The sequence below is a fragment of the Aethina tumida genome, chromosome 4 (assembly GCF_024364675.1).
Source record: "Aethina tumida isolate Nest 87 chromosome 4, icAetTumi1.1, whole genome shotgun sequence".
NCBI classification, from domain to species: domain Eukaryota; kingdom Metazoa; phylum Arthropoda; class Insecta; order Coleoptera; family Nitidulidae; genus Aethina; species Aethina tumida.
The window spans coordinates 9,371,182-9,384,135 of record NC_065438.1 but is presented as its reverse complement, the minus strand read 5'-3'; the positions used below and the strand labels follow the sequence as shown (position 1 = coordinate 9,384,135).

Here is a 12,954-nt window from a genome sequence, read left to right as displayed (position 1 = left end):
GACAAATAAATTCATAAGAATAATATTATTTTTAATTTTTCCATATAACTATGAATAAGCATTATTTTTGGTTAGATTTGTTATAAAAGATTTGTTAGTATGATTTCTTCAATTTTCATGCCTAAAAGTTACTCTGTTCCAAAAAATGGTATATTTTGTCCACAAATTGATTGATTTTCATTAAAAAAATTGTCAAAATCGAAAGAAAAAAACAAATTTTTTGAAGGTATATATAAATGAAATTTTTCTAATTTATTCTGACGTAAAAAATAATTGTTCAATTACAGAATGTTGGTCATGATTTAAAAATATTGAATATCGAAGCTTTTTTATTCTTGTAAGTTACGATAAATCCAATTCATTTAGCATTAAAGATTTTGTTTTGTCAATTTTACCTTGAAATGTCGTCGTATACTTATTGAACAGTAATTACGTGTTTTGAATTATATTATATTTTCGAGTTAGAGAAATTCGTGTTGAAATGATTCTTAGCCACGGGATTCATAGAAAATGTCAACAATAGATAACTACGACCAATGGAAAAAGTCGAACTTAAAACGTTCTAGTTGGGGTGTTTTAAAAACTTGAATATTAAAAAAAAATAAATAAATTTAATCAATACGGATTGAATAAACTTTTAATTAGAAACATTTTAACTTAACTTGAAAGTTTTCCAGACGGATTTGAAAAAAAAATATAAAAATTGTGTAGGTTTTCTTAATATCCCGGTTTAAGTTCATTAATTTAAAAAAAAAATGATTGTAAAATTGAATTTTTGCCATTTTTATGAGTATATAGATAGCGACAGTATTTCGTTTCGAATGAAATTACGTTCTGCGATTAATCCAATACTGTTTTTAAGTAACTCGTACATTTTTTAATTAAAACCAATTTGTTCCCTGAAAGTTAGCCGGGCATTTGGGTCGTCGATATCAATCAATGCTGATTGCAGATTGAATATTGTCCCGAATTTACATATATCCTAATCACCTCTCGCACCGTGTCTTTTCTTTTATCTCCATTTCCCCGGGACGCACGTAATAAAATCATAATCGCCGCACATGAATAAAACATATTTCATGCCGCAAACTACTTAGTAACAAATTAAGGCCTCCACATCAATATATTAGGGTGTGAGCATGCACCACAAAACGACGTTAATGCCGCCGTCCATTGTCTTCCGGCATAGTTTTTCCTTTCCAACCGCCCGTTAATTCAATTTGTGCACCAGGACCATTCGGCCATCCATTAGGCAGGACTAATCGGCCTCCAGCCGTGCGTTATTTACTTGTTTGCGGCGGTCCACGTTTAATTCGTCGTTCTGGTATAAATTTGTGAATGATAGTTTTCGGTTCAATTTCATTTTATCCTGTTTGGCGTTTTGTAACTTCCTCCTGGAGACCGCTTAGTGGATAATATCACCCATCAGCCGACCATCATGGTAATATCAGAGATTCAAGAAATCTGAAGTGCGTGTGAAATTTAAACTCCCTCCCTCCCTCAGTTACATGTTATTGATTAGGCTACACAATTATTATACGGCGGCAGTTGCCGCAAAATGGAATGAATATTATTTATAAAACATGTTTCGTGCAAGTTTTTGTCGGAAACAAATAATCTACTATCATATTCTGCCGGCAACGATATAAAATGTTTATTCTGTTAAGGTCGCCATTATTTTTTAATATAAATGAATTTGCCACATAATAAACGTGTTTTACTGTCATGTTAGTTAGAATTTACGCGTCATGACCGATCGATAGTTGTACGTGTTTTATTATTTATTACCCTAAATGAAATCGATGGCTTGTGTGCAACGGGTGAAGCGGGCTGAAGGGGAGAGTAGATAGATAGCTGGCTAATAAATTGTGGCTGTTTTTCGATGGGACAGCTGGTTGACGCGACCAGTCGATTATTTATAGAAAGGCCAAATATGAATTATTTGCAGGATATCACAGTAACATGTATTTTGTTGTTTCAGATTGCTCCAGCAGCAAAGAAATTATGGGGACTCGAAGCAAAAAACGACAAATCGCTTGCGTTAAATAGATTAAATCACGACGGAGTGTGGAGAGATCCGACATGGGCAGCGCCAGGTAAATATATTTTCCTTAGAAAACCTTAATTGTTCAGTGTGGCGCATTAATAAATTAGAGCGAGGCATCACCGCAACCGACCGTTTCTTGTGCGTGGCACCGGAAATACGTTGTCGGAAGTTGCGTGTCGTCGGATCGAAATCGATCGCGATTGCGATCGCGGTAGCGACAGCAGCAGCGACGTACGAAAAATGCACGTGCGACAGTGCGTGTTTTGTGTGTACGTCCCGTTTGCGATCGATCGCAGCCAATAATGTTGGATGCGTTCGCGCCGCACCGTCACACAGGAATTTATTGCATCCCGCCATCGCAACGAGGCTGATTGTTATCTGCACAATTATTTCGATAATTGGCGAGTTTGTTGGAAAATATGTTGTTGCTATTTTTAGACGTGGCATTCGCTGCGAGCGCCAATCTGGTTTTCTGTTATGTATCTGTGTTTACGCCAAAATTATGTTAAATAATTTTACGTGATACCTTTGCAAAAGATAATTCTGTTAAAAGTAATGGTCGTGACCATAATTAGTTATGGTCCGAAATTAGGTTAGTGGTTGAATGTTGAAAAGGGTGCACCGGTGACCGGCTCATCAATATTAAAATATAATTAAATTAACTATGCACAAAGACCGGGGCAAACACATTGGAAATACGCAAAGGGGTGTGCCGAAATGTCACTATTAACTCACGCAAACTTATTTACCAATCCATAATTATCGTAATTGTGTTTCCTATGTTTTCTGCATTTCTTCAATACTTTTATGTGGAAGTAATGTTTCAAGATATGAGTGCATCACAATAATAAAAATTTATTATTATTAAGATTTTCTGATACTCTTTGTATATTTCTTTAAAAATGGGTTTTTGTTTATAATTGTTACAAAAAATCTTAAAAAATATTGTTCTTCTAAAATAATTAAAAATTATAAAAATTTGATGTTTATATAATAAATGGAGTATTTCCAACTACACTACGAATGACAATCGCACATCTTCTGTTCGTACCCAAAATCGGGGTTCGAATTTCATTTTGGTACAAATTCTTCCAAATTTCAAGTAGAAGAAAGACGCTCCACATCCTCTAAGTTATTTGGACGGTTAGGATGGTCCCTTAATCGTTCAAGAATGCCCCAGATATGTTCTATGGCGTAAATATAGTAGTTTTTATAATACTGTATAAAACAACAATAGGTAATTAATATTATTTCAACAGTTGACATGAATAAAAGAGTTATGGTTAAAATATTTAAAATTTTAAAAAGTTGCTATAATAGTGTCCACTATTGTATATATTAATTAGGGGATAATTAATTATTAAACTTTTATTATAAATGTTTCTGACTAGTTTTTTTAATTAATAAATATAAAATGTTTTAGTATTATTTTTTGCTAGAAATTAACGATTGTTTTGTAATAAAGACAATTTTTAAAATTTTCATTTAACTTAAGGTTTTCAATATTCCAGAAATTTTAGTATACGTGTAATATGGAGCATATTTGTTTATTTGTGTATAATTTTATTTATTATTTTAACAGTATTAAAAATCTTCTTCAAAATTAAAGTTGCTATATTTATGTCCAAGTTGCTGTAATAATGTCCACCACAGTACATATTAGTTAGGGCATAAATAATGATTAAACTTTTATTGTGAATATTTCTGGATAGTTTCTTTAATTAATAAATGTAAAATTTGTTTAGTATTATTGTTTGCTAGAAATTAATAATTGTTTTGTAATAACGACAATTTTAAAATTATCATTTAACTTAAGGTTTTCATTATTTCAGAAATTTTAGTATACATGAATAAAGATCAATATGCCGCATGTTTGATTATTTGTGTATAATTTTATTTATTATCTTAACAGTATTAAAAATCTCTTTCAAAATTAAAGTTACTATATTTATGCCCAAGTTGCTATAATAATGTCCACTACTGTACATATTAGTTAAGGCATAAATAATGATTAAACTTTTATCGTAAATATTTTTGACTGGTTTCTTTAATTAATAAATATAAAATATGTTTTAGTATTATTTTTAGCTAGAAATTAATAAATATTTTGTAATAACAATTTTTAAAATTATCATTTAACTTAAGGTTTTCACTATCCTAGAAATTTTAGTATACGTGAATGAAGACCAATATGCAACATTTTTGTTTATTTGTGTATATTTTTATATAGTATTTTAATATTAGTGTTCTCTTTCAAAATTAAATTTGCTATATTTATGTCCAAGTTTCTATAATAATGTCCACTACTGTACATATTATTTAGGGTATAAATAATGATTAAACTTTTATTGTAAATATTTCTGACTGGTTTCTTTAATTAATGAATGTAAAATATGTTTTAATATTAATTTTTGCTAGAAGTTACTAATTGTTTTGTAATAATGACAACGTTTTAAAATTATCTTTCAACTTAAGGTTTTCACTATTCCATAAATTTTCGTATACGTGAATAAAGACTAATATGCTACATATTTGTTTATTTGTATATAATTTTATTTATTATTTTAACAGTATTAAAATTCTCTTTCAAAATTAAAGTTGTTATATTTAATTCCAAGTTGCTATAATAATGCCCACTATTGTACATGTAATGCATATTTGATTATTTGTGTATAATTTTATTTATTATCTTAACAGTATTAAAAATCTCTTTCAAAATTAAAGTTGCTATAATAATGTCTACCACTGTACTTATCAGTTAGGGCATAAATAATCAATAAATTTTTATTGCAAATATTTCTGGCTGGTTTCTTTAATTAATAAATATAAAATATGTTTTAGTATTATTTTTAGCTATAAAATAATAAATGTTTTGTAATAGTGACAATTTTTAAAATTATCATTTAACTTAAGGTTTTCACTATTTCAGAAAATTTAGTATACATGAATAAAGACCAGTATGCAACATTTTTGTTTATTTGTGTGTAATTTTATTTATTATTTTAATAACTGTTAAAAATCTCTTTCAAAATTAAATTTGCTATATTTATGTCCAAGTTGCTATAATAATGTCCACTATTGTACATATTAGCTAGGGTATAAATTATGATTAAATTTTTGTTGTAAATATTTCTGACTGGTTTCTTTAATTAGTAAATGTAAAATATGTTTTAATATTATTTTTTGCTAGAAATTAATAATTGTTTTGTAATCATGACTCTTTTTAAAATTATCATTTAACTTTAGTATTATTTTTAGCTAGAAATTAATAAATATTTTGTAATAATAACAATTTTTAAAATTGTCATTTAACTTAAAATTAAAGTCGCTATATTTATGTCCAAGTTGCTATAATAATGTCCACTACTATACATATTAGTTAGGAGACAAATAATGATTAAACTTTGTAAATATTTCTGGCTGATTTCTTTAATTAATAAATATAAAATATGTTTTAGTATTATTTTTTGCTAGAAATTAATAATTGTTTTGTAATAATGACAATTTTTAAAATTAATTTTAAAACTTGAGCACAAAATATTTAATTGTCGGTTTTAAAACATATTACAACATTTTACAGTCCTCTTAGTCCAGTGATCGCCAATTTCTTTATAGAAAGGTTTGAACAAAAAGCGATTGAGACTTCCAAACACAAATTTTCTGTTTGGTATCGTTACGTAGATGATACTTTGGTAATATGGAAACATAGACAAGAAAAACTAGATAAGTTTTTAAAACACCTAAACTCTCAACGTAACAATATCAAATTCAAAAAATACCTTGTTTGGATGTCCTAGTAAAGAGTGGGTGGACATTTAGACCATACAGTATACCGAAAACCTACACACACCGGTTGGTATCTACATAAACTGTCTAACCATCATCCTAGTCAAAAACAAGGAGTCATCAAAACACTAACTAACCGAACGAGCCAAAAGGATATGTGCTCCACACCATCTCGTTGAAGAACAAGAACACTTAAGAAAGCATTACAGGCCAACGGATACAAACGCTCAGAAATAGACGTACAATGAGACCTCAAACTAATAACAAAAATCCACCTAGTGAGCCCACGATTGGTAAAGCTTTTCTCCCATATATATGTAAAGTTATAGATAGATTTGGAAAAATCTAATTAAAACATAACATCCATACTATTTTTATACCAACGACGAAAGCCTCAACTTTTACATATTACTTTTCTCTCTTTGTTTAAATGTTAAGTTATATTCTATTTCCTAGAATAAAAACATTAAAATATATTTTTTGAAATTAACGTTGTTAATAAAATAATTTTCAAAGGTGTGAGACTGATTCACCTGCACAACTGAATAGCTGCCATTGAGTATTGTATTAATCAATGAAAAAGTTTGATCTCCACTGAGTTTTAGGTCTCCGATATGAAAACCATGAAAGTTCTATGAATGGCAGTAACGTTTTGAATGATCTCCGTTTCAGAGAGCGGGACGCTCTCTGCATCCGTGTTAGTTAATTAATACCAATCTCGATGTTAATTAAGGAAACTCGACTGGATCAGCGGGAAAATTAGGATATATCCCGTTAAAACTTTCTGCCTTCTGCATAGCGATGAGATTGTATTTAATTAAATCGTCGTCGGAAAGTGCAGCAAATAATGTCGCGACACTCCGACTGTTCAATTTCACTTTACCACTTTTATATTTGCTCCTCGTCATCACTTACATTTTATTGTACGAATACGACAAAGTCAGTCGCTAATTGCGGTTCCATGTAGAGACAGTGTAACATCTCGTTGTCGGGCCGTGATTTTCCTTTTCTCGCCGTCTGCCAGACAGACACCGACTGCTTATGCCCCCTCGACGAAAATTGGATCCTTTTGTGTCTGTGCGTCTCTGCACTTTCCTCAACTTAATAAAGCAGACGTCGTGGATCGTGGATCTTGTGTGTGTGTGTGTGTTGAGCTGCTGTGCATCTTCTCGCGGGAGACGTTGAACCCGTCTCGGAATTAATAGAACTATTAAGCGCGTAATGACGTCCCGGATCATTCGGCGGAAAGGAGCCGTAAATTTCTGCCACCAAATTCGCCGGAGTAATCTTACAACCTGTACGAACATGCTTTCTGTTTGATTTTAAATGGTTTAATTGCGAATTTGAAGGCTGCCAACCACAAATTGCTGTATCGGTTAAATTTCTAGCCGACTAGATTAGGGTTTATCAATGTGTGGGTACCTTAATTAACCCGTTTGACGTAATTGCGATAGTCTGAAATTTTGAAATATTTCGAGACTCTATATCTTAATAAATTTCAAATAAATATCTCAAATAGTTTTAGTTACAGGCTTCTAAACATTACCTCAATAGTTAGGGCTGTAATTATGAAAATATTACGATTGTATTCAATGTGTTTCGGTTTTTTATGCTATTAGCAATTTAGTGATGTGTAAATCTCTACTTTTTTATTGCTTAAGAAATGAAATTTCGACAGGCCAAAAATATTTTTCGGTCAAAATTCGACACTTTTTCTTAGAACTTCCGACATTGAAAAATTGGTTCTTGGGCACATTTAAAAAATCTTATCCCAAGATGAACCATTAATTTTAATAGGAATGGCCTACTCATCTCAGTTTTCCATTCTTTCTTCAGTCCCATGTGGCAAAATCCGTCATTAGTTGATCATACAGAAAATTTCTATGTACATTTCTTGTAGAAAATTGTACACTCTGGAAAAAAGGTATCTTACAGTTATTTCATAACTCTTACCTTTTAGAAGCTTGAAGAATTTAAGATTCCTTTATTACTTCGAAATTTATAAGTCGTTGATAAATAAATATTATAAAATGTATACCTTATATCTTTGAAGGAAATTAAACGCTCTATAAGAATCCAATCGATTACTCTAATCATTTGGAAGATATTCGTATTTAATCCTAATGATCCCTGATTTTAATAGTTTTTTAATACATATTTTAATTTTATCCATTTAAGTCATTAATGTTAAGGTAATTCACTATAATTATAAGTTTTTATTTATGAAATATGAATAAATACATCAATAGAAAAGAAAAAAGTATATATATTAAAACTCAGCTGTTAAATATTTGGTTTTTAATTACATACAAAAAGACACAATTTAGGAACTCCAAAAACTTTGTATACAATGTAGAAATATAAGAGGTAACAAAACAGAAATAAAAAATCAGAACTACCAACATTTGAAACTAAATTCTCAAATTCCGACAAAAATATTCAATTTTAAATTTTGTAGAAAAAAATTGAATTACATTTTAAATAAACCCGTTGAAAAATATTAAATCATATTCAATTTTGATAAGAGAAAAATTATGAAAAGAAAATATTATTAAAAAATTTATTAGAAAGAAATATCTTCCAAACCAAAAGATAATATTCTATGAGCCCTTAATTTTAATAGGAAGGTCCTCCTCATCTGAGTTTTCCATTTTTTCTTCAGTCCTATATGGCAAAACTCTACAAAAAAGGTATCTTACAATTATTTCATAAATCTTACCGTTTAGAAGATATCGTAGGTCAAATAGAAAAAAAGCATATATATTAAAACTCAGCTGTTAAATATTTGGTTATAGTTATACTCAAGAAGACATAATTTAGGTGCTCCAAAAACTATGTATGCAATCTAAAAAGATAATAGGAAAAGAAAATAATGTTAAAAAATTTATTAGAAAGAAATATATTCCAAAACAAAAGATACGATATATCTAAAAACTGTTATTTTATCAAAATAAACTCAAATTTTTTGAATATTTTTTAAATTTATTACTTAAAATGATAAATTTAAAATATTTAATAAAAAATTATTAAAAGTACTCGTTGGGATGCGAATATCTTCTAAATGGTTAAAGTAATCGATTAATCACAGAAGACCATTTTGTAGAGCGTTTAATTTCATATAAAAATATATGTTAGACATTTTATAATATTTATTATATGTAGATATAAAATTTAGAAATAAAAAAGAAATTTTTGTTGAATTCTTCAAACTTGACCTCCGACATTTTCTAAGCGGGCAGAGTTATAAAAAAATTGTAAGATGTCTTTTTCGTAAAGTGTTCAATTTTCTATAAAAAATGTAAATATAATATATATGGGACTGAAAAAAAAACGTAAAACTGAGATGAGAAGGACCTTCCCATCAAAATTAAGACCTCATCATTGGAGAGCATTTTATAAAGGTGTCTGTCTATGAACCAATTTTTCAGTGTCGGAAGTGGTCCTCTTTTTTAAATTAAATATCTTACTTGTTTTATATACAGGATGTTTCATAACTTTGTTAACCAGATTTTAATTTTTTTTGACCAGATATGCACTTCTAAATAATAAGTCGATTTCTTAAAAAAATGTGATAAAAGTCACGGAAAACGATATAAAAAATATTTATAACAAAACCAGATAAAAATTGTCTGAGTTACAATAATTGAAAGTATAAAGAAGTAAACACTGCATAAAATTACAAAAACAAGGTTTGTTACAAACTAACATTTTTTATCCCGTTTTATGTTGGATTTTTATTAGAATTTTTTTAAGAATCTGACTTATTATTTAGAAAATTTCGGATAAGTTATGGAACACTGTATATCAAGCATTTTAAAGGGGTTGCCTTTAAAGCCTAATAAAGGTACGCGGAGATAAAATCTTACTAAACTTTGGTCTAGACTCTCAAACGGTTGAAATTTGTTCATAATAGTTTTTCATTTCGATTTATTGTAAAAAAGTTCAGTAGCAGAAGGAAGAAATCCGTTTATATTTTCATTTCGTCTCGCTGTGCTGTTGAATGTTTGACTTGCGAATCCGGCGTCGTAAATCAGAGGACGCGCGCCGCATACAAAAGGACGACGTGCCACAAACGGAATGTTCCTTTGGTTTTTGTGTCGTAAAGTTGAATAAGGAAGACCGACGTCGACAGCACTAACCGCCGCCTCCTGGTGTCCGCAGCGCACAATAAATCACCAAAGGACGGGTTGGGTCTATTAATTTCGTTGTAATTAGCTGCGGAATTGTTTTGTATAACAAACTATTGTTCTGGGAGATTTTGGAAGACGACAACCCTGGTAGTTTTAGTCAATTTCGGAATTCCAGTCATTAATTCGACAAAGGGAGACGGAAAGCAATCAGTTGAGATGGAAGAAGCATAAATGCAGACGAGACGCTCCTTGCCTTTATGGCATTGCTGAAACGAGTTAATTTGCACCGGCGGAATTGCAAAAGCAAGGAATACAATGTGGCATGAAATGAAACGGACATTTATTTGTACGGAAAAGTTGTGCGTAAACTGTTGGCCACCAGCCAGCCAACCTTATTAACATAAACCCATATTGAATTGCTCTTTTTTGGCAAAACATTGATTGGTCAGACCACGTAAATCCCACGACCGCGACACGATTTCCCAAAGGACGGATGGGGGCAGGTCTCGAATGTCGCGGCGAAAACAAACAACGAAACACGCCACTTCACGGGCACGTAGGACGAGCGTCAAATTACCTAATCGATACAAACCAAGATCGGCGGTCCATGAAGCTGTGTACGCCCAGGAGGTACCCGCAGGTGTCCGCTTACACCTGTATTTGTCGGTATGTCACGTTTCCTATTAAAAAGCTGCTTCATTACTTTGCCAGACGGGATGAAACGACTTTAAATCGGCAGTAATAACACATAAGTTGCGTCGAAAGTGGAGCAAGACTCGAAAACGTCATCTTATTTCGTATATCCGTCGAATCCTCGGTCATTCATATGCAAAACTGTCCGTCGAGGCCCTTTTCACATATTGAACCGTCAAATTTAGAGCTCGTCGACCAATAGTAATGTTCCTACTGCTGAATTCTTGCTCTAAAACATACACACAACGGTTAAGGAACCAGACACACCCGTTGTTTCTTGGTTGGGTAACAATTAGGTTGGCCCTCACACTATCGCCAAGTTTATTAATTAATTAGAAAGCAACTCCGGCACGTGTTTAGGCAAAAGCACCGTGCTAATTGAAACTCTGCCTCTCCTTTTTATTCGGCCGGATGCGCCAAGGCTCCGATTTATTGCTCTAATGGCCGTCTCGAGTTTCGCTAGCAGGATCCGGTCGAAGTTTTCGGGTTTCCTTCTATCGAAATGCAATTAGCACGCGGAAAATGGCTTAGCCACACGAAAAGTTTTTTGAACGTATCAAAGTCTATAAGTGTCAGGACTTGGTCGTGGTTTATTCGGTGATTTCACACACAATTTAATTATAACTAACGATGAAGTGGTGCATCCCTTCAAATGCTTTGGACATATATTAGTTCAAAAACTGGGATTAATGGCCAGATCTTCCAAAGAAATTTGTTGTAGCTGTTTAACGGATTACCTAATTAATATGGAATATTACTTACAAATGTTGTTGCAAGATCGGGTCATTAATCAGAATGATCATTATATTCACAGGATTTTACTCTTTTTATAAAAAATCAATTTGGTCTTGAAAAAAGTATAGAATTATTTATTTTAATATTGGCATCTTTTAGACACAGAATCTACCAATTTCAATGTGTCAAAAGGAATTTGATGGCACTGATCCTGTATGATTTGAAGAAGTTCCATTTTAACCTCCATTTGATTCAAGGTTCAATTTTGGATCGATAAAACCATACCTAAACCATAATGATTCCTCCATCATTTTTAATTCTAGGAATTTGATATTTAAAATGGTATCGTTGCCCCACTGACCAACTCATAAGTGTTTTATAATCCAATCCACAGTAGTTTTTATAATACTGTATAAAATGAGAATAGTAAACTAATATTATTTTAACAATTCATTTTAAAAGAAAAAATATTTAATATTTGATGTCCACCACTGTCTGTTTAAATAAGAGAGAAAATATTCAAAATTATAAAGTTTTTAATAATGTTTTTTTACTTTTAATTTTGTTTTCAATAAAAAATTGATATAAAAGTTGCCACAATAATGATCTCACCACTGTGTGTTTAAATAAGAAAGAAAATATTCAAAATTATAAAGTATATAAAGTTTATTAATAAATAATGTTTCTTTTTATTTTTAATATTTTGTTTTAAATAAAAAAAATGTATTTTATAACTAGTTTAATTTTAATAAAATATGATATAAAAGTTTCCATAATAATGACCACCACTGTATGTTTAAAAATAAGATAGAAAATATTCAAAATTATAAAGTGTATTAATAAATAATATTTCTTTTTACTTTTAATTTTTGTTTTAAATAAAAAAATGTATTTTATAACTAGTTTAATTTTAATAAAAAATAATATAAAGTTGTCATAATAATGACCACCACTGTATGTTTAAATTAAAGAAAAAATATTCAAAATTATATAGAATATAATGTTTATTAATGAATAATGTTTTATTTTTACTTTTAAAATTTTATTTTTAATAAAAAAATATTTTATAACTAGTTTAATTTTAATAAGAAAAGATTAATTAGAAATTATAATAAATTTATAAAATTTAAAAAGTTGGGTATACAAAATTAAAATAATATATTAAGTATTTTAAATCATAAAGTAAATATATCAAAATATATATTATTTTTTCAGTTCTAAAGTTTTGATTTTATTTTTTAAATAATTATATTATTAATTATATATACATTTTTAACTTACAAAGGAAGAAAAAACATGTGACATATCCTACAACATATTTGACTGCGTCTCAGAAGCATTTTGCATATGCCAGACGGAGGAACGCTCTGTTTTTCTTTGATAAATAAATTTTCCATCTAGTTAATTTAGTTGAAGAAACTCGAGTAAATGTTTCTGTTCCATCAACCAAATTCTAATGGTGTTATTCATATGTTTTGGATTGAAACGAGTCTAAAGTTCATTCTTTTGTGGGTTTATTTGAAAATGAATCAATATTGCCAGGTTCGATTGACAATTAGGAAC

At 30.0% G+C, this 12,954-nt stretch overlaps 1 protein-coding gene across 5 annotated transcripts in view; it reads left to right on the top strand.

Annotated features, from left to right (window-relative positions):
• The window catches only part of LOC109606251 (maternal protein pumilio-like), a 152,035-nt gene that overhangs the window by 49,136 nt on the left and 89,945 nt on the right, over nucleotides 1-12,954 (top strand). For all 5 annotated transcript variants that reach the window (XM_049966983.1, XM_049966985.1, XM_049966984.1 and 2 more), the window contains one exon: nucleotides 1,982-2,096. In XM_049966983.1, the coding sequence (XP_049822940.1) occupies nucleotides 1,982-2,096 (115 nt within the window). The remainder of the gene's footprint in view (nucleotides 1-1,981; nucleotides 2,097-12,954) is intronic.